At 38.5% G+C, this 22,520-nt stretch overlaps 1 protein-coding gene across 1 annotated transcript in view; it reads left to right on the top strand.

Moving 5' to 3' along the window:
* LOC124856389 (zinc finger E-box-binding homeobox 2-like) overlaps window positions 1–22,520 on the top strand; it is a 45,231-nt gene that overhangs the window by 9,580 nt on the left and 13,131 nt on the right. Inside the window, exon 2 of the mRNA XM_047346764.1 lies at window positions 20,095–20,373. Within this exon, the coding sequence (XP_047202720.1) occupies window positions 20,095–20,373 (279 nt within the window). The remainder of the gene's footprint in view (window positions 1–20,094; window positions 20,374–22,520) is intronic.

Genomic DNA, 22,520 nt, shown 5'->3' on the forward strand with positions numbered 1-22,520 from the left:
CCGGGGGGAGCCCAAGGCGTTCCCAGGCCAGCCGAGAGACATAGTCCCTCCAGTGTGTCCTGGGCCGTCCCCTGGGCCTCCTCCCGGTGGGACGTGCCTGGAACACCTCCCGAGGAAGGCGTCCAGGAGGCATCCGGTATAGATGCCCGAGCCACCTCAACTGGCTCCTCTCGATGTGGAGGAGCAGCGGCTCTACTCCGAGCCCTTCCCGGATGGCCGAGCTCCTCACCCTATCTCTAAGGGAGTGCCCGGCCACCCTACGGAGGAAGCTCATTTCAGCCGCTTGTATCCAGGATCTCGTTCTTTCGGTCATGACCCAAAGTTCATGGCCATAGGTGAGGGTAGGAACGTAGACCGACCGGTAAATTGAGAGCTTTGCTTTTCGTCTCAGCTCTCTCTTCACAACAACGGACCGGCACAGCGCCCCCATTACTGTGGCAGCCGCACCGATCCGTCTGTCGATCTCCCGCTCCATTCTTCCCTCACTCGTGAACAAGACCCCGAGATACTTAAACTCCTCCACTTGAGGCAGGAACTCCCCTCCAACCTGAAGAGGACAAGCCACCCTTTTCCGGTCGAGTACCATGGCCTCGGACTTGGAGGAGCTGATCCTCATCCCAGCCGCTTCACACTCCAACTCACCACCAGGTGTTGATCAGTGGACAGCTCAGCCCCTTTCTTCATCCGAGTGTCCAAAACATGCGGCCGAAGGTCTAATGATACGACAACAAAGTCGATCATCGACCTCCTGCCTAGGGTGTCCTGGTGCCAAGTGCACTGATGGACACCCTTATGTTTGAACATGGTGTTCGTTATGGACAATCCATGACTAGCACAGAAGTCCAATAACAAAACACCACTCGGATTCAGATCGGGGAGGCCATTCCTCCCGATCACGCCTCTCCAGGTGTCACTGTCGTTCCCCACGTGGGCGTTGAAGTCCCCCAGCAGAATAATGGAGTCCCCAGGAGGGACACTATCCAGCACCCCCAACAGGGACGCCAAGAAGGCCGGGTACTCTGCACTACCACTCGGCCCGTAGGCTGAAATGATAGTCAGAGACCTCTCCCCAACCCGAAGGCGCAGGGATACGACCCTCTCATCCACTGGGGTAAACCCCAACACGAGACGGCTGAGCTGGGGGGCAACAAGCAAACCCACACCAGCCCGCCGCCTCTCCCCGTGGGCCACTCCAGAGTAGAAGAGAGTCCAACCCCTCTCCAGAGCCCACGCTGTGCGTGGAGGCGAGCCTGACTATTTCTAGTCGATATCTCTCGACCTCCCGCACAAGCTCAGGCTCCTTCCCCCCCAGCGAGGTGACATTCCACGCTTTCTAAGGACTATAACATTTTATTTTAAATAAGAAAAAATGATTGTGGGCTGCATGGTGGTGTAGTTGTTATCACTGTTATCTTACAGCAAGAAGGTCCTGGGTTCAAATCCTGGCCAATGCCTTTGTGCATGGGGTTTCCATTTTCTCCCTGTGCATTTGTGGGTTCTTTCTGGAGAACCAATCCTGCCATAATTAAAAATATATTCAAAAATAAATAAATAGCTTAATAAATTAATTACTCATCCAATAAATAGTTTAACAAATGAATTAATTCAACCATTAAATGCAACAAAATAACACTGAAAAGATTTGTTCAATAGCCGATCAAAATATCAGACATACATTAATATTTCCATTTCAGTCTTTAGCCGTTATAGTTTATCTCTGCACCCTTATTCTTTTTTGTGTTTTAAAGTCAGATGTGAATTTATTAATATATTTCCCCAGCCTTTTTATTTTTTTCAGATTTATTACCTCACAAGTATATTTACCAAAAAATTTACTTTAAGAATATTTACTTTTTTAGATAAATCTTTTGTCCTTTTTCATTTTCTCTCCTAATATATCCCAGTTGTTTTTTTTCCCAACGGATTTTACTGAGCCCATTTATTCCCATGTTTTTTTTTTAACATCATTTGGTTGCTGCTTTGTCTTTTCCAACTTTTTCCAACATGCATCTGGAAATAGTTAATGGTCTGAGCTTGTATAGTGCTTTATCAAGTCTGAAGAGACCCCAAAGCGCTATACACTACAATCAGTCATCCACCCATTCATACACACCTTCACACGCTGACAGTGGTAAGCTACATTGTAGCCACAGCTGCCCTGGGGCAGACTGACAGAAGTGAGGCTGCCATACACAGGCGCCACCAAGCCTTCTGACCACCATCAGCAGGCAAGGCGGGTGAAGTGTCTTGCCCAAGGACACAATGACTGAGACGGACAGAACAGGTGTTCGAACCGACAACCCACCGGTTACAGAATGAACTCTTACAGCCTGAGCCACAGGGTACAGAAGATACAAATGTAAAATCAAAGTTGGCTGGACAGAGATGGGGGTGCGGTCTTTGGAACATCATCACTGGCCCACTTTCTTGTCTTCTGGCTAAGGTCAAGCCTCTAGAAGGAAGGGGACCAAACAGAACCAGGCAGGCATATTAAGGTTCGGCCTCATTATGCCTGCCTGGTTCTAATCTGAAAAGGAGTTGGAAGAAACAGCTAACTTCTGTCATGCTAAAGAAGTTAGGCGCGTTGCAGCTTTGGTAGTAAATAGCGCTGTTAGTTGAAATAGTTTACTGTATCCTGTTGACTCTGAGAGAATACCTCAGTTTGCCAGAGTATTAAGAGGCATTCAAGTTTTAGGACCAACTTTCAAAGTAAAAGCATGAGTGTTTTCCCAATCTAACCAGATGAAACACATTTTAAGAATTTCAATGTTAAATTAGTGCCTTTAAAAATCTTTAATGATACTTCTTGACAATATTCAGATATACATTTCTTCAAAATGCAGCTGGTAAATATAACCAATATTAATCACCATATTATTCATTTTTTGACATTCAAGGATGATTTGTATTCTGATTAAGAGTTTAGTTTTTATAAATGACCATGTGCTGGCTACCTGAGCAGAAAGCCCAACTATTTAACCTTCAGTTTGTTGAATTTGTGTAGCTCTACAAAGAGTGGGAGTTTATTCTAGATTGTTGCTTAAACCTAAGTGCTAAAATCTAAGTAACTATAAATACATGTTCCACGTGAGGTTTTTGTTTTAAATTGCGGCATCATGAAACCATTTTTGTTTTAAACCAAGGTTATCTTAACATGATAATCTCATCCTGGATCATTCTGTTTCACTGGTTCATCAAATAGCCTAAAAAGCAAGTTACTTTTATTCTGGCAGTCTAACAGAATCTTTTCTTAAGCTGAATCTATCAAAACAATCTATCACAAGAGCTTAAAAAGACTGAAAACTTTTTAACAGCAGAGAATCAACTAAAAATGATGCATCTCTCAGATCTTGGTTCAGGTCTTTTTTGGGGGTTTACTCTATTTCTCAAATCATAACTTTCAAACACTTTGCCTCTTCTGTAGATACGTTTTTAGGCTTGCCACTTCTTCTTTTGTAATAAGCGTGTTCAGTTTCCTTAAAAATGTTAAAGACACACTGCACTGTTGTAAGACATGCAAAGGGCTCTTCAAAATAATTTGAATGATCACAAACATGGGTCCAACTGAGCATTTTTTACATGGTGTAATCTAACTACACTTTAATCTAAACTATTTAAATTAATTAATTTTTTTATTATTTTTGCATTAAATCATTACAAAGCAACTCTTTATGTTTGATGACTTATTATACCAGATGTTAGTGTTTGTTTTTTGGTTTATCCTGCTCTAAAGTTGTAGCAGAGATCTATTTCTGACTTTTTTATGTCCTGAAATGCCCATTACAACAAGTGATATCCCACTGCATAGAAAAATATCTGCCGATAACAATATCTTATATCAAATGTTATATTTTTGTACGTTAGGCATGCTGTAACGTCATTCGGTCCTACTAATATCTTTCTAATCTGTCCAGTTTAACACGCTTTAAAAAAAAAAAAATTAATAGTAAAAATAATAAATAAATAGTAAAACTGTTACTAACAGCACTCTCCACAAGTATTAGCAACCATGTGAGCTATGTGTAAAATGCCTTCAAATAAATGTATCTTGTTTTCCAGGAATCCCAAACAGAAAAAATCCAACCTTTAAATTGAGGAAAATTTGTCCAAAGCAAAATCTTATCCTAAATATAAATAAATAAATCCTAAAGATATTACAATGAATACATGTTTACATTAAATCACGTGTAACACAATTATTCTAGTACTGTGCACAACCCCATTTTTCGAAGGTTTTCTATAGAATTTAGGTCGCAGGATTAAATATGGTCATGAAAGATGAAACATTTTGGTGTTGATTAGGCCACATTCCTTGGATCACGGCTCTCTTGAAACACCAAGTGATGCCTGCTAGGTTTTTATTTAAAACCTTCAAGTATTTCATATTTTGATTTTTAGGTGCTCATGAAGCTCTGCAATCACAAGATTCCCAGGGGTTTTTGGAGAGCGACACTGCACACAATGGCCCACAGATACTCCACCATACTTAACAGTGGAATTTAGGGGCGTTTCCACATATTCATGCTTTTTTTCATACAAAACCCACCTCGAGAGTTTGTTAAAGAAAATTCTAATCCCCAGTCTCATTTTAAAGCATACAGTTGAAGTCCCAGTGGTGTTTAGAAAACTCCACAGGTTTACGTTTGTAAAGGTAGGACAGTAAAGGCCTTTTTCTTCCCTGCCTCTCAAACATCAACCTCTATGGTGACCCCAAAATGCCTCTTCTTGCTGCAGATCACTAACATTGAGCTTTGAAGGATGTTTTGAGACCTTATTAGGCCTTGTTTTTAAAAGTTTCAGTTGTTTAAAAACTTTTAATGTTTGCTCTGATTGTAGATATGGGTCAGTTAAGGAGACTATCTGAATTCTTGCAGCCATTCCCTGACATTTAAAGATCAACACACATCTTCCTTACTTAAATAGCATTTTCTCTTGTCTATCCCATACTAAAGAGTGGCTAACTGCAACAAGGCTCTTTGTTACATCATATTTAAATCCCAGGGCAAACAGGAAGCTGAGATTTACTAATTAGAAGTTCCTCGACAATCTGATCCACACTAAAAGTAATATAAAAAATGCTACCTTTTATTTTATAGTAATTAGGTAAGTTATCAAAAATTGTTGCATTGGTAATTTTGTAAAAAATAAAATGATTATTGTTGTAAAAGCTTTCAGTATTAGATTATGCTACTACCTTTGAAGCCCTACCCAGAGTTTTAGCATCGGTGCCAATAAATGTGAAGGGCGTTGCAGGTTAGCCGGCCGCCCCCTCCTCCCTTCTCCTCACCCTCTGTCTCCCTGTACCTGTGATCACCTGGTACCACCTTTATCTGACCTCCAGATTACACTGCCTCTCCCACCACCACCCCTCACGCACACACAAATAATGTATATACATGTTGCTACTCTGTAGGGAGTACACACATTCCTTTATAGAGAGAACATCTTTCTTTTCTTTTGGCCCACCTGTAACATTGTAAAGGTGTTAAAGCTATCTTTTCCACGTAAACTCCTGTTTCTCACTCTGTGTTACTTTTAGAGAGCCACCGCATTAGGCTTTGTCAGACTTTAGTGTAGTAAGTAAATGTCCATATGTGGTTAAAAATATTTTAAATTGAAATCAAACTTTAAGAAAATATGAGTTTAGTGTCTCGTATAAAATCCTTTTTTTAATAAAATCTTCTGGTCACTCTTTTTAGACTTCTTAAAGAACACCATGAGATCATGAAAACTAATCTCCAGCTCAGGTATGATAAAAAACAGGATCCATACATCGGAAGCGTTTTTCACTAGAGAGGAAGCAAAGCCGCATTCGTTGGTCCATTCTGTCATTTATCACCTTGTAACAATCTTAGAGATAGACCTATCACATCTGCTGTCAAGAATTTCTCATGGTACATCACAGGTTTAGGTATTGCAAAATTACAGAATTGGGGAGGAGTTTTAATTTGAAAGGTCAGCAACGAATAAATGAAAAAGAAAAGTTGTACAAACGCAGCTTTTGCTTTTCTTTGTGGCAGTGTGTTACACTTTTTGGTGTCTTAAGTGAAGATTTATGAAAAGCCCTGAAATAAATACACTGTTTATTGCAAAAGCTCACACTGAACAATGTAGAAAGAAATGCTGATGTTGATCACAACCTCCTGGAGTTCTTATTTCATAGCTCGTAATTTCCTGCTTACTTGCTGTATAAGTATGACGTGACACAAGGCCAGTTTCTCTTAGCCACTCTTTAAAATGGGAAAGACAAGAGAACATGTGTGTTGATCATCATAAGTTAGGAAATGGTTCAAAGAATATTGAATTTTGCTTAAAGTTGCAGATGTCCACAGTCAGATTAATAATTAAACGAACTCTAACAAGCACGGCTGGATGATAAGTTTATTTTAGCAACACACCCAATGAGTAGAATGGTAAGGAACATAAAACAAAATCTCCAAAAGATAGGGTTTGAGTACTCCAGCAAAGAGTGGCAATATAAGAGTTTAGATAAGACTAAATTAATTTAAATATATTCTTTTAATCAGATGGCACATCTAATGGTACACCTAATACATTTTAAAGTAAATGTATCAGATTTCTTTTTTATTATACTTTACTTTTGGAAATGAATCAGTTTTTAGGCACTTCTAATCAATATGTTATGTTTTCAAAGTTATAAATATGTTGTGACAAAGCCACTCTTCAAAGTGAGAAAGACAAAAAAAAGTCACTTAAGTAAAACAGATATGTGTCAATCTTCACAAGTCAATAAATGGCTACAATGAAAGGCTACTTGCTTATACTTGCCCATCATTACATTCAAAGCATTAAGTGAAAGTTTTAATTGAAATTCTAGCAATAAAGGTTGGATTTTAATCAGTAATCCATGATGTTCTGTTTCCTTCAGATAAAAACATGATGTGACGCAGAGATCCATTTGTTGTAGTTACTCTTCAAAATGGGAGAGACAAGAGAAAAAGATATTCAAGCAAGATGAGTATTGATCCTCTCAAGCACCATCCACAGAATCTCTGTGTATGGTGCTGTTATGTTCATACAGTTTACGTGTCCAACATTAAAGTAAGGGTGGAGGGTGAAGTAGGTTGTGAGGCATCCTGGCAGCAAATCAGAGAGAGGTAACGTCATCTAAAAGTTACATTAATAGGTGTGAACGTGTTTAAGCCTCAGAGAGATATGACAGGTTTAACTCCCTGACTTCTCTGACTATTATGCTTTCTTTTTGCTCCTGTCACAGATTTTCTGTTCCTTCTTTTCCTTTGTTTGAGTCCAGTTTTAGACTGTTTTCCTTTTCTGACTTTGTGGTGTCTTTCCTTTCTTTATCTCTCTCTCTTTCTCTCCATGGATCTCGGCTTCTGATATTCTATTTTTATCATTCACTTCTTTCCTATTCTTCTTCTCTCTTTCCATCTATCCGTCCGCTGCTCCTGGCAGCCTGGACTCCTCCGGCCTTGTACAGTCTCCATCATGCACCACCTCCACCCTCCCTGTCCAGCCCTCCCCGCTTTACTCCACGAGCACCTCCCTTGTCCCACTGACACCACACGCTGCTCCCATCCCCCGAAAACCACTTCAAACAGCCAGCGCCATCAAAGACCACAGTCAGTCAGCCAGGCAGTCAGCCAGCCAGCCAGTAAGGCAGCCATTCAGCCAGCCTTCTGCTTTGACTTAAAATTACTGTCGTCCCCAGTTGATGGGCTGCTTTCCTCCTCTGATACACATCAAAGATCCTCTTAAACTCTCCAAGTTTGATTTTTAAACGTTTTTTTAAACTTGATTATTTCACCGGTTGAAGTTTTACACTTGCTCTTTCTGTCTCTCTCTCTTCTCGCCATCACTTCTCAGTCCAACATGGACGAGGTCAGTAACAACATGCATGCACACACTTTTGTAGCTCTGTTGTCTTTGCATCTTTCTTGGTCACCATAATTAGTTTTTACTTTTCTGTCTGATTTGCACATCACACACACACACACACATGCTCACACACTCTCTAAGATGTCCGTGAAGCTTCAACTAATATGCCGATGTGGTTAAATAATGCGTAGTACGATTCATCTTCTGCAGGAGATCTTTTTAACCACGAAAAGACCAGTCTTATAGTGTGAATATATGGGTCCATTCAAGGACAGAAAAGAGACAGAAAGAAACAAGGAGACAGGAAGTCAGAAAATATGAGAAAACTGAGCATGATGGTATCTGAGAAGGAAAAAATAAAGGCACAGTGACACATCTTTTCTATGTTTTAAACCACTATATATAACGTGGTTTCTCAAAAACTTTTGGTGTATAATCTTTTATGATGTAGTTGTGATGTTTATGTTAGCCAGAGGATGGCGCCACCTCTGTATATTAACTAGGCAGACCCTGAGTGCCTTGTTGGTGGGCTGTCAAATACACCAAAATGTGTAAATATAAGGTAGATAATTTGATCAAATTATTATGTAGTTATTCTGTCTTTTTGGCAAAATTGTACGGAAAAAAAGCTAATTTACATGAATTTGTTTGTCTGCTTTGACCCTTTGCATGTCCATACTTGTTCCTTAGAAATTTACCATGTAATTGCAGGATATTTAGCTTTTAATGCTGTAAAAAAAAATTTTATAAGCACTGCTTCCCTCAAAACACCTTTTGTAGGCCCAAATTAAAATAGACAAAGCCAGTGGGATACCAGACATATTTGAGCCTCAAATCAGATCTTTACTGAAAAACCTAAAGCTTGAACTGAACCCAGAAGAAAAAAAAAGAATCCCACATTTCTTTACTGTTAAGCTCAAAAAGAAGTTTTTATTTAGCTTGTAACTCTCTTTAAAAAGCTTCAGAACCTTTGTACCCTGTAAGAGAATGTTTTAATATTCAAAAGGAGCCTCTATTGTGTGGTTTGTTGCACCAATGTACAAAATAAAGAGCCACATCAGAGGCCTGGAACGGTCCCTGAGCATTTTCATGTGTAAGTAAAAGGAAAAAAAAAAGAGGGAAAACAAATTTGGAGGGGGGAGACAGGGGTATTTATAGAGTGGTGTGAGAGTCTCTGCAATGACAGGATCCTAATGAAGCAGAGTTTTGGTTTTTGATTCACAATGCGGTGAGAGCGTGGGTCCCTCTGTGACCGTTACTGCATTCCGGCACCGATCCCTCGGCACACGGAAACCAGCGCCGGGGCCGCAGGGAGGAGGCGGAGGGCCAGCTCCAAATAACGTGTTCCTTACAAACCTTTCTCACAAACACTGGTCTCACATCCACAGCAGCAGATGCACACAGAGTGTGATGGCACTTAACTTACACCAGCACTATTCATACCTATAGGAAGAGCATGAGCTCAGTGCCTCAGTCAGTTTTCACAGAATGTGAGTCACAGACTCGGTCAGTTCTGCTTGACCTGGTAGGGAAGTCCAAAATGATGCACCCAGTGTGTCATATTCTAACTTTGATTTGTGTGAGAGTTTAGAGCATAAAAACGTCAGTAACAATGGAGACAATCAGAGGCAGACAGTCAATACAATTCTGGTGAGCTTTGAATTTTTTCGATTGCTGATCAAACTGCTTGATAAATGTTATTTCTATTCATTAAAATGTCCCAATTTTAGGATGTTTCCTATTGAAAAATATTAAAGACAAAAGTTTATTTCTGTTTAAAATTAGGACTACAGTCTTATTAAAGTATCCATACCAGTTATTCAGTTTTTGTCACAAAAAAATGATAAACTTCAATGTGTTTTATTGGAATTTGATTTCATAGACCAGCTGAAAATATCAGGTCTTTGTGGTATGCCTCTACCAGCTTTGCACATCTAGACAAGGACATGTATTTTTCTTTGCAAACTGCTAAGGCTTTGTCAGACTACATGGAAAGCATCTGTGAACGGTAATTTCTAAATCTTGCCACACACTCAATTGGATTTAGGTCTGGACTTTAACCGGGTCATTCTAACACAAGAATATGCTTTGAGCTAAACCATTTCATCATATCTCAGACTCTATGTTTAGACTTGCTGTCTTGCTGGAAGGTGAACCTTAGCCCTACGTTTTTTGCAGCCTTTAACAGGTTTTCATTTTGGATTGCTCTGTGTTTATCTTCATTCAACTTCCCATTAACTTCCCAGTTTCCCTGTCCTTGCTGGAGAAAAGTACCCCCAGCGCATGATTCTTCCACCACAATGTTTCATTTTGCATGTAGGCCAAAAAGTTCTAATATTTTGGTTTCATCTGACCAAAGTGCTTCATTCCCAGTTTGCTGTGACCCTGACTTGGCTTGTTGCAAACTTTAAATGGAACTTTTTATGGTTTTATTTCAACAAAAGCTTTCTTTTATAAAAGCCAGACAGTCTGACAGTTTCTCTCACCTGAGTTGATCTCTGCAGCTCCTCCAGAGTTGCTATTGGCCATTTGGCTGATTCTCTGATTAATACTCCTACTACCTGGCTGTCATTTTAGGTTTTCCTTATGGACTGAACAGTGTAGTGTGAGATGTTTACAGACTGGATATTTTTTGTAACCTAACCCTTTACCAAACTTCTTCGCAGCTTTATCCCCAACCTGTATCTTGGTCTTCATGCTGCTTTTTGTCTACTGATGTTACCTCCAAGGCTTTCACTAAACAGCTGGATTTATACTGAGATTAAAACACAAGTGAACTCTGTTAACTAATTAGATGACGTCTGAAAGCAGTTGGTTGCAGTCAGTCAGGTTTTTATTTAGGGGTATCAGGGAAAAAGGAGCTGAATACAAATTTAAAACACACTTTTGAAAACCATGGACCATTTTCCTTCAACGTTCTAACAATACAGTACATTGTATTGGTCTTTCACTTTAAAACTCTCAAAAATATCATTGAGGTTCGTGGTTTTAATGTGACAAAATGTGAAAAAGTTCAAGAGGTGTGAATAGTTTTGCAAGGTACGTATTATACAGCAGAAGCCTGAGTTTCCTTTAGCCACACAGTAAGCCACAAGCTGCCTCTGAAGTTCAAAAGTGACACGAATTCAATAAACTGCATGGATGTGCTTTGAAGTTTGTTATCCATGTAAATCAGGGTAGCATATTTGTTTTAAATGTCACTGTGGTGTGGACAGGACAGGTAAACACGCTGGCAACCATGCAGGCAGCAGCACACAGGAAACCTCTAGAGGAAGAAGACTGATAACCACAGAGGCGTTTTGCACACCTCTCCTCGCACACCTTGCCTCCTTTCTGCAGAGAAAAACGGATTGTCGCATTCCTAATGCAAGTTGAGAATTATGTGCGCAAAATAGCCAGGTGTCACACTTTTCTAGCATGAGATCTGTCATTATTTGTCCTACTTAGTAGGTTTATAGCAGTTTTCTATTCTTAAGAGAAAAACCAAATGACACAAGACAGCATTGTGGATCTGCGCTTGATAAAACATTTGAACCATGTCAATTCTTTATTTATTTTTTTTCTTCAGCGTTTAACATTCAAAGGTTAAGACTCTAAGATAAAAGATTCAATGTAATGATGCACTGAATGCTTACCTAATCTTCTTTTGAAACTACTTTGAGATCATTGTCGGGTCTATGGGTTAACGTTATTGCAAGCAAAAAGAATCATGCTTGTCTACAGTTGAGTCACCACAACCTAGAAAAAAAAGATAGAATGGGTGAGAAATATATTGTGTTGTATCTCCCAGTGAGTTTCAGTGCGCTTAGTGCTTCACCGGTGCACCTTTGTGGTATGATTACAGGTCTAGGCCGCGAGGCATTCAGATCTTTTTCTGTCGTTGTCCATTCTCAGTAATATTATTCATCCTGCCTTCTGTTTAAATAAAAAACAACAAATAAGTTATTAGATTTACAAATCTAAGCATTTTAAAAGTAAACCGCTTGTTAATTCTGTGCATTATTCATAGCCTAGAACAGCAAAGATACTCAGTATACTTGAGAAAATCGAGTAGGAGGAGATTAGACTCTTGAGATTTTCAAAAAGCAATTTTTTTAACGGTCATTGGTTTAAAATGAAGATAATTGCAGATGGGTAACAAAGGCAGACAAGCCGTTGTCCTCTCAGCATCACCATAAGGAAGAATAGGCTCTCCTGGTAAAAGAAGACTGTACAGTAAGTTGGAGCTCACTTGTAACTGTATCTGTGGTGGTTTTTACTGTATGGTTTTTCAGCTTATTTTGCTGTTAGTTTTTAATCTTTTGGCCTTTTGAAGTCACATCAGGGCAGCTTTCCACGAAGCATATGTGTGGTTCACTGTTCACTGCAGTGATGTGACATGGAGATAGAACGCACCAGATCAGTAGAGCAGATACCAATTGATTTTTTTCAACTGCATCTGCCCTCTTAGTACAGCCGCCTTCTCTGGGGGCAGCATTTGTTATTTTGATGAGTGTCTTCATAAAACGAATCAGATGTGAAAACTGAAACTATCAGCATAGCCCCCACTAAAACATTGCTTCTTGACGAATCAATTTTGTGTGTATCGGTGAGTGGGTTTGAAGCTAATAAAATGAGGAAAGACATTCTAACTTTGTGTCACAAAGGCTGTAATTGAATGTAACGCATAAATATGAACTGAACAAAGACGAAGTAATTTCAGAATTTCCACGTTGCTGTCACAGTTTAAAGATGACTGCTTAATGTGGAGATATATTTGCTCTGATGTCATCGCAAAGCTTTAATCAGTATGAGTTTATTTCTTTAGTTGAGAGTACAGATGTCACAGTGTTTCTGTGGTGCTCGTCAAAATGCTCTGACACGGTGGTGCCTCCTAATGAGAGGGACATCTAAAGGAGCAGAGCTGTAACTTCTTCTTTTTCTGTGGGATTGCACTTCAGATCAGATTCTCCTAAAGCTTCTCATGCACACAAAGAAACTTCTTCTTGTTGTTTTATATGGCATTGTGCAGCAATAAGCCGACCGTGCTCTTCATTTTGCCAACACATCATGTTTGTTTGTTTTTCTTCACATCTCGGTGTGTATTTGTGTCGAGGGAATTTCCCTCCGCTGTGCTTTTCACAGTTTGACATCAGTCGGAGGATTTTGTGCCGGGGACAGTTTGTTACTGTTGCTTTCTGTCTGTTTTCCTTCATTCTTCTGCTGCTCTCTTATCATACAATTTTCTTGCATCACATTTTACTTTTTCTCTCTATGTCTTTATGCTACATTCTTTAACCCCTTTTTTCTCTAACATGCACATGATCGTGAACTAAATACGCTGCGCCAATGCAGAATCACAAAACTGCACTGAACATCACATTTCAGCGTCTTCATCCTCTCTAAATTAACCTTGATAGACAGTGTCACACATTCAGTCACACAGACTCTCACCAGAAGCCGTCTGCAAAACTTGTATGTGTGTTTGTGTGTGTGTGTGTGTGTGTGTGTGCCTCACTGCCAAACAGCTTGAGCCTACTGTGCTTACGCTTTCTTTTTAATGGATTTGTGCATTTGTTTCCACGATTTGACAAATATTCGCTTTCTTTCAGTAGCCATAACAATGCAGCATAAGTGCAAAAAGATCATATTTTAGACAATGCAATCTGGAAAAGGTGTTATACTGGAAAATATAGAGTGTATTGTGCTTTTTTCCGATTTGTAAATTTCCGTTCACCCGATTTTGGGCAGTGTAATTTTTATTTTCCTCCAGTGAATCTTCAGCGTGTAGGCACCCCACCATTGTGAATAACCCTGACTGGCACATCTGCAACATCTGCTCTTTCACTCTTCCTGTTATAGCAGGTAAAGACCAAAGCAGAGCTGCCCAAAGTGCCAAAATCAAAAGGCGCCATCACCTCCAGCGCCTCTCTGTGTCACTGACTTGCTGCTGAGATGATCAGGTGGGAGGTGTTTGCTCTCAGTTGCGGTCCTTCCTTGACTCATTGTATGAAAAGTCAGAAAGCAGGTATGAGTAGGGGAGCTGCCGCCACCGCCAGAATTTCTTAAATGGCATGTTAGATTTCTGCTGTGCGCTAAAAAGGGAAATGATCGCTGTCAACAGGAATGAATTTGGACATAGCTCATCTCTGAACCGCTCGCATAGGTACTGTAAAAATAAATTTACACTCATCTTCCTGCTCTGTCATTCTGTTTAGCATGTGGGTGTTGGTGACCCCCATGTGGTTATTTATTGAGTTCAAAATAGCATTGTGTCTCTGCTGAAACCGATGAAACCATCACCGACTGAATTAACATCAAACTAACAAGGAAAATAGGTAAAAATATATACTACATACCAGTAACACCATCCTAATACCATGAAGTAAATAAAAAAACAACACAAAGCAATATTTTTGTATTTAAGCTTACAGTTAATCATCCGTATGTTGTATGATGGGTCATATAGGAGGTGTTAGGGTACTCATTTACATTAACCTTTTAACAGTAACACAAAATAATAATCGTATTCGATCATTCTTCCACTTGACTAAATAAGTTGCGAGAGCTTTGGTAATGATTTCATACACAAACTTTCAAAGTTGTAATAGGAGAAGTAATGCATTTAAATCATGTCAATCTAATGTTAAATCTGTGAATGTTGTTTTACAGAATTTGTAATTTTTTGAAATGTAGAAGTTTTCATAGAATGTTTCATTTTCATAGTGTTTAATAAGAGCAACAACTTATTTGGTTTAAAATAAAAAAATACAAGAAATATCAGTTTTTAATTTTATGTTTCTTATCACCGAAATGCCTGAAAACAACATTTTGCTCTGAATTTATTTGTTTTTGTAGCCATTATGTGGTTACTTTCATCTGGTATCGGGATTATAATACGCTGACTTCCATTCTTAATGCGTTATCAGCTTTATTCCTATGCTCGTGTTGAACATTGCTTAATTTGTTAAAAATAAGCAGAACAGGGGCAGTTGCACCATGTGGTAACCCAGGGCCAAACCTTGTTTGTTGCCATTTAAAACCAAAAGAAACAAACAAGGTAATTCCAAGGTAATTATTGCCTGCTTTGACCATTTAGCCGCATAATTGCTAAGCCAATACTGAATCGCATGTGTGCATCGTAAAATAAACTGCAGCCCAGCATGTTGCTGTACAGTCAGATGCCCTCTGGTACATAAACATAGCCAAATTAGGCCAGCACTGAATCTGAATTTGCACTCTCAGAAAAACGTTAAATTTTCCTCGTTTCTTTCTTTCTTTCTTTCTTTATATCCTTAATTTAGTTATGTAATTAGTCTTTTTGTGTCCCACACATATGAAGGTATTTCTGGCATGGTCACCTCTGTTTTTGGAACTCTGACTCAGATATGTAAATTGTAAAAAAGTACTTTGCTCAACAGATTTTCAGATTAGACTCAATGCCGATTACACACAATTACAGGACCAGAAAAGGCTATGTTTATTTCCATAGCAAAACTATGCATTTTACTGCTATAATTAGACTTGTTTCTGTTGGGCATGCTGTCATTTTTTTACATGTTAAGTTTTATAAACAAAGAGGAAATCAGCAGACAGATTAAAATAGTTTCTGGAGTGTTTAATCTAAAGTCACTGTTGTTGTCAAACGATCAGAAACAGCCCCCAGAAGTCCGGGCGATCGACATTGTCAAGCATGATGCAGCACACTTCAGTTATTACTGTCTGGATATGACTCATGAGCTTCCCACACACATTACATTGCATGCACAACTCCAGCATGCCATTTTCTATTGCACTGGATTCCAATAAGTTACACTGTCTTCAAACTTTCTCACACTGTGCGGGTCCACCACCCTTAAAACTGTTCAGCACCTTTGCAAACAGCTTTGCTTGGAGGCAGTCCCATATCTCTGCTCAGAGACTCAGCTGGGCATGGAGGGATATGAACATTTCAAGTTATGATTATTCTGTGCACATTCATTACTCTTATATCATAGTTTTGGTCAAATGTGTTGAAAATTGAAAAAACTATTGTCACATAACGAAGTTACACTAGGATTGAGGGTAACATTGATCAGTTTTCCTGCATCATAAATCATATTTAATATACATTTGTTTTTTTGTCTTGACGAGTTTTTATGTTTTTAGTTGGTGATAGTAATTTCCAGGAAATAAATGTATCTACTACAACATTAGTGCAGACACTGATGTTTTCACTGTTGGAAATGCATTAAAGGATTCCATTAACACATGTAAATTAAACGAATAAATACGTAACTTCCTAATTTCTGTTTGCTGAGCATTACACAAAGTGCACCCAACAGTGTTTGTGCAAGCAGCTGCTAACAAAGTTAACAAATTTTGCAATTACCCTTTATTGTAAAATGTAAAAAGAAATTGCACTCAATGCAGTAAACATTCACACTGCTGTGTTTTTAAGAGTATAATACTGTAAATAATTAGCTTTAAAATATGTTATTTTAGCTTTAAAATATGTTATTTGAAGTAGCAGAGCACAGTATGTATACTTAAGGCGCTTATTGCGCCTTAAGTATACATACTGACTCAAATGAAGTCAAGACTAAGTCCATCTGCTGTGTTGGCGCTGTGTAAATAATAAAACACATTGTCAAACTGTTTCAGATATAAAGTCTTGTCTTATTATTACCACAAGACAGATGAGTGTAGAGGTTGAAATTTTCACTGCTGGAAGTATTTACAAGGAGTCCAACAATATGTAACTGTCTAATGTCTTTCTGCAGAGCATTACGCAAAGTGCGTCCAGCAGTGATTCTGCAAGCAGTGGTAAACAAAGTTTCATTTTGCAATTGCCCTCATTATATAATGTCAAAAATTATAAAATAAAATAAGGTCTGAAGTCCAAACACAAAATTCACTCTGTATTTAGACTGTTGTGTTTCTGCCATTACAATGAGGACCTGAAATTATTTTAATTAGCTTTTAAAATAGCAGATTGCAGTGTATTGCTTAATTTTTTTGGCTTCTTTTTTATAAGAAAACTTAAAAGGTTGTTGTGTCTCAGTTTATTTGCCTTATTGACACAGTGGAGAAAGTACTTGTACAACTGGTTCAGGCACAAAGCCAATATCATTTTATTCTATCGGGTATACGCAGACATTTGGCAACTATGATTGTTCAAGAAATCTGACAAGCTGGTAGCAAGTTAAACAGAAAATGCAGCCCCTTCTGAAAACTACATCTTATGAAAATTAAACCACTATGGATGGTATATAAACAGATAGTCAAGAGGTTAGATCTGAAGCCAATTCGATCACACCTCAATGACCCTTTATTGAATTTTCAGATCTCAACCTGATTTTTAAATGCTTCATGGCCAGGCTGCTTAGGTGCTCTGTGACCCTTTGGTACCACACCTACTGGTTCAGTGACTTGAAGAACATTCACTTAAAGTTTCCTAAAACTTCTCTGGGACAGGGGTGAACTTGTGGAACTGCTTATCAGTAGAGGTAAAACGGAGCACTGTTGGGCTTCATTTCAAGAAGAACAAGGACCAGCTCTGTAATAATGGATTACTGACACCATTTTTTATTTTGTGCTTTGTTTTATGTACTGCTGGGTCTTAACTACTGTTAACAGTGAATATTTGCAGTTTACACTTTGTATGAAATCGTTTGCTTTTATGTAACCAAATGCCCTACCAGGGATATGCATTGGAAATTGGCTCAGACGATACATGTCCTTGCAAAAATAAACTAATTAAAGAAATAAATGCAAACATACGCAGGGTTGCTTGAGGCAGAGGGAAATTTATGATGTGTTCTTTTGCATGGAGTGATGACAAAACATCTTCATTGGACAGTCATAAAGTCTAAAGTTTAGCAACATTTATAACTCGATGCCCTACGGTGATTTAGATATACCTGGTTTACTTTCACTGCTTTCTCTTTGCATCTGCAGTGAGACACTGTCTTTTAGGGACTATCTAAAAACCCAACGTTTTTAATAATCAAGTACTGTTTTAATGCTGATGTAATTTAAAACATTTATACTAAATGCCATAATTTTTATCACTGTAACAACTAAATCAGTAACTACTTCATCTCTAGACTTAGCTGTCCTGGTCCAACAACAAAAACCTTATTTGAAGTATCTAGTTGCTGTACAAGTAAATCAGTGTACTAGATAATGAAAGCCATCCCAGCTTTGTGCTATTTAATGTCAGCCCATGTAGACTCAGCGTCACTATCTGTCATGAGAGAGAAAATTAAAGCCAATTTGATGCTAATCAGCAACAGATTTTCCTCTTGCTCTGTCCTATTACCTCAGGAATCTCCCGCAGGAGCTCAGGGATCGAACTTAACACCATCACCCAACAGCGCTGGGTCGGCCAGTCCAAGTAAAGCACAGCTGATGAGCAGTTTCAGCCCTCATAAGAGCAAGTCATTCTTTACTATGTTAACACAATCTGTGGAGCACCCTGTTTCTGAGTGAACCTTGGCTGAATCAGAATCTAGCATAAGTGTGGTTTATTGTGGGTTTAATGAGGGTGGGGCAGAGGAGAAGGAGCTGATACAAACTGAAACAGTGTAGGCGTTAATTTTTAGATTAGCTAATCAGAGGAAATAATTCCACATGCTGACTTCAGAATGTTTTTTTCAGTGTTGTGATTGTGGGCCGCCCCCTCTGTAGCAGTGGGACCCCTGTTGCTCTTTCAGTATCGGGCTGACTGTACATGCTGTGTGTGTGAGTGGGTCTTTCATCTGTATGTAAAGCTGACGAGCATGGCTTTGTAAACCGTCTTATGTGCAGTTTACTTTTAACAGTGAGCTGCAGGTCTTTACTAGAAGACTTAAAAGCAAATTTATCATAAATAGGGTGCTGTTGCCTCAAAATATATAAAAACTAATTAAGTTTATTTCATGTTTTTAGAATTTTAAACAAAAAAATAAGAATCGGGGTAAACAGATAAATCAGGAATTATTAGAAGAATTATTATTTCTGCCTTATTTAAGCTCCAAACTTATAAGCGTCTTCAAATAGTTAATTTGTGCTCCCAAATTGTTTTTATTTTGTTGTTATTAGAGATCATTAATCAGAGAGAGGAAAAAAAGTCTTCTCTAAAGGAAAAAGAAGACGCAGCGATAGAAAAAGAGGCCTAAAGCCGAAATCCCTGGCATGTGTTTGTGATTGTCATTTATTGTCTCCATCGTGGGAAAAACAAATGTTTCTTTTTGCTGCCGCTGCAGCCTGAGCAGGGGCTAGAGGAGAGAAACTCTTCAGATACAGCGCCTTATGTTTATTTTTATTTCTTACTGCAGAAGACCATTGCTGCTGCATCATCAAAATGCATCTACACTTTTTCCCATAATGTTGGAATAAAATGTTTATTTTTAATAATGCGACTTATTATTGACAAATAAAGGATATGTCTTCTCAAGTTTTTAATGATAAATATTTTCCAAAGATAGTGAAAATTAAACCACGAGAAAAAGAGGGGTGTGTCTGAAAACAAGGTTATTCTGACTCTATGGACAGTAGTGTACATCTACTAAAATAGAAATCTGGATGCTATTTTTTATTTTTTCATTTTGGGAGAGTTGAACAAAAACCAGGAATAATTAGTTTTTATATCTGAAAATGTAAAGAATCTGAATTACAGTAATTTACACTCACAATGAAACAAGCTGTGAATCTTGATCACCAGGTTTTTAAGTTAAAATCTTAAATCTTATTCAAAATGATCATTTGTCCATTTAAAGAAAACATTTATTTTTGTAAACTCATGATTTTTTTTATTTTACTTATATTTACCATTATTTTACACATTAACCTTTAAATATATTTAAAAGCTTTAAATGGATATCTTCTCTATCTATATAATATAACTTTTAAATGTAAATAAATATAAAAATAGGACATTATTAAATGGATTCTGAAGATAATTTCTTCAATTTGTAAAACATTCTCAGATATCTGTTTTGTGTGTCATTTTCTTCTTTGACTTGCTTCACTGAACACACTTGGAACCAGTTTTCTTTATTTTTTACACTCCTATATTTATTGCATATCCTATGATCTAGAATATGCAGATTTATTTAAAAAAAAAATAAACACACATGCTCAAAATTTTTATTGCAGACAGAATGAAATACTATAACTTATTAGTCACACAGAAAGCGAAATGAGCATGTTATTATGTTGCAACATTTCTAAAAGACTCCTTTATTTAAAGTTTCTTTCTCATCTTCTCATGTTTCTAATTTTTTGCTTTCACAGTGGACACTGAGCAGGTCAGCTCACTGGGATCTGAGGAAGACGATGAGGTGGGTTTGTGGAGCCTGGAGCCCCAGGACTGCCACGAGAGCCCGAACAAGACGAGCCTGACACCCAGCGAGGTGACGGAGGAACCCAGCAGCCCTGCCTACTTCACACGGCTGCTAAGCCCTGGCAGCAGGATCTGCTGGGACCAGGTGGAGTCAGAGGCCCCGGCTGAGGAGGACGCCACCTATGCGTCCACCGACAGAGAGGGGGACCAGGAACCACTGAGGATGTACTGTAAGTATTAAACTGTAGCAAAATGACGCTACTATATGTATAAACAAATTAGTATTTTTCTGATGCAACAAAGGGCCATTCTCACCTTCATATCAACTTCTTATGAAACCATGCGTTCTCTACGAGTTGTTGCTTTTTCACTGTTCTCTTTGAAAAGGCTTCTTTCTGAAAGCATGACAAAAGAACTCATCCCACACAAAGTCACCATATTTCCATGCATCAAAGAAGTGACGTTACGGTACTGAAATCAGCACTGTGCAACGTGAGGCTTTCTCTTTTATTTAGCAAAGATCAAAGGCTCTCTCTCAGCTTGCCTACTAACAATCACTTAGCTCCTTCGCCTCGTGTGATTTGGCCCTGCCTGATGAAGGCGAAGCTGAGTTTTTACTACACTCAACCACACAGGCTCTTCTCTCACCACATAAAAATGGCTCAAAATATGCCAACATCTGCAAACATTTGAAAAATTTTCCTCAAAGTCAACATAGGGAGAGATGATTGGCTAGAGCCATGATAGGAGCCCTCGCCTTTCCACGAACATCAGTGGCTTTTGTCTCTCTGCCCGCCTTTCACTGCGCTCAGGGGTACGAGTGAGAAGACATTCTTTATATCTGGGTTCATATCTTGCCAAAAAGCTTAAAAAATTTCTTATTTCATCTGTCAATCTTTATGTAAACAACAGGCCGATAGATTCACTTGCTGTGTCATTTTGCGATTCATCCTCGCTCTGTGTGTACACAAAATTGCTTTTGCACATGCATGCATGAACAAAGCGTGTATACTCATGCAAAAACAGAGTGAACACTCTAAAGAATATAACAAATTAATGGAAAACACAACAGCACCCAAAGCTCAGTCATTCTTAATCAATAAGATCGTTGAATTCAAAAACCTTTGTAGTTCAGCCTCGAATAAAAATAGTACACTGGCTTTGCAGAAGTATTCACAGACCCCTTAAGGTTTTCCCATTTTGTCACAAAACAGCCACAAAGTTCCATGTATTTTAATTGGATTTATTGCAATAATGCAACTAAAATTATCACATTACCGCAGAAAACATACTTTTCAATATTTTTAACAAAAAAACAGAAAAGTTTAACTCCCCCCTCCTACTCTTGATACCTTCTAAAATATCCACTGCCTTTAGAAATCACCTACAGTAATTAGTAAATCCAGTCCAAGTCTGAAGAAGCCTCAGAGGTCGCGTGGTGAACCAACAGCATTATAAAGACCAAGAAAACAGCAGAAGAGTATCAAGAACAATGATTTTTTTTAAAAAGGAAAACATTTGCAACCACCTATGCAAGGGACACAAAAAAAAAACGTGTAAGGAGATGTTCTGGTCAGATGAGAGCATCAATGAACTTTTTCGGCTACATAAAAAACACTATCTATAGTGAAAAACAAACCTTCCCTTCTGGAAAACGTTGTGGTGGCAGCATCATGCTGTGGGGATGCTTTTCTTTGGTAGGTACAGAGAAGCTGGTCAGAAGTGAGGAAAAGGGATGGAGCAAAATACAAGACAATTCCAGAAGAAAACTGCATAAGGCTTGGCACAGATGATCACTTTCCAGTAGGTCAGCATTCAACCAGAACTACAACGAAATGCTTAATATTCTAGCATAACCATGTGTTGACATGGGCTATATTCAATTCAACCTAGAATGTTTGAAAGACTTGAAGGCTGATATTTAAAGACTCTTCGTTCAATCTAATTGAACTTGACCTACTTTGCAAGGAAGAACGGTTCAAATTTTCAGTCTCTAGATGGGAAAATCTGACTTGTCCATAAGGGCTTGCAGCTATAACTACAGTAAAGGTGGTTCTGTAAAGTACCTGCACCAGGGAGCTGAAAACAAATGCATGCTACACCTTAGATTTTAGTTGTAAAATATTTTGAAAGCCCTTGATATTTTTTCTCATGTCACAGACAATTAGTTGCACTTGGTTTTATTCAAGGATTCAGGGTAAAGACAGGATGAGCACAAATGCATGTCAGACTTTTAACATTTTTAATTGTAAAAAAACATTGTTTTCCTTCCACTCAACAATTATGCACTACTTTGTGTAGGCCTATCACAATAAACTTCCCTAAATTACACTGAGGTATCTGGTAAAAGGTGAGAAAATGAGCAAATGTTTGGGGT

This window comes from Girardinichthys multiradiatus, chromosome 20, assembly GCF_021462225.1.
Source record: "Girardinichthys multiradiatus isolate DD_20200921_A chromosome 20, DD_fGirMul_XY1, whole genome shotgun sequence".
Taxonomy (NCBI): domain Eukaryota; kingdom Metazoa; phylum Chordata; class Actinopteri; order Cyprinodontiformes; family Goodeidae; genus Girardinichthys; species Girardinichthys multiradiatus.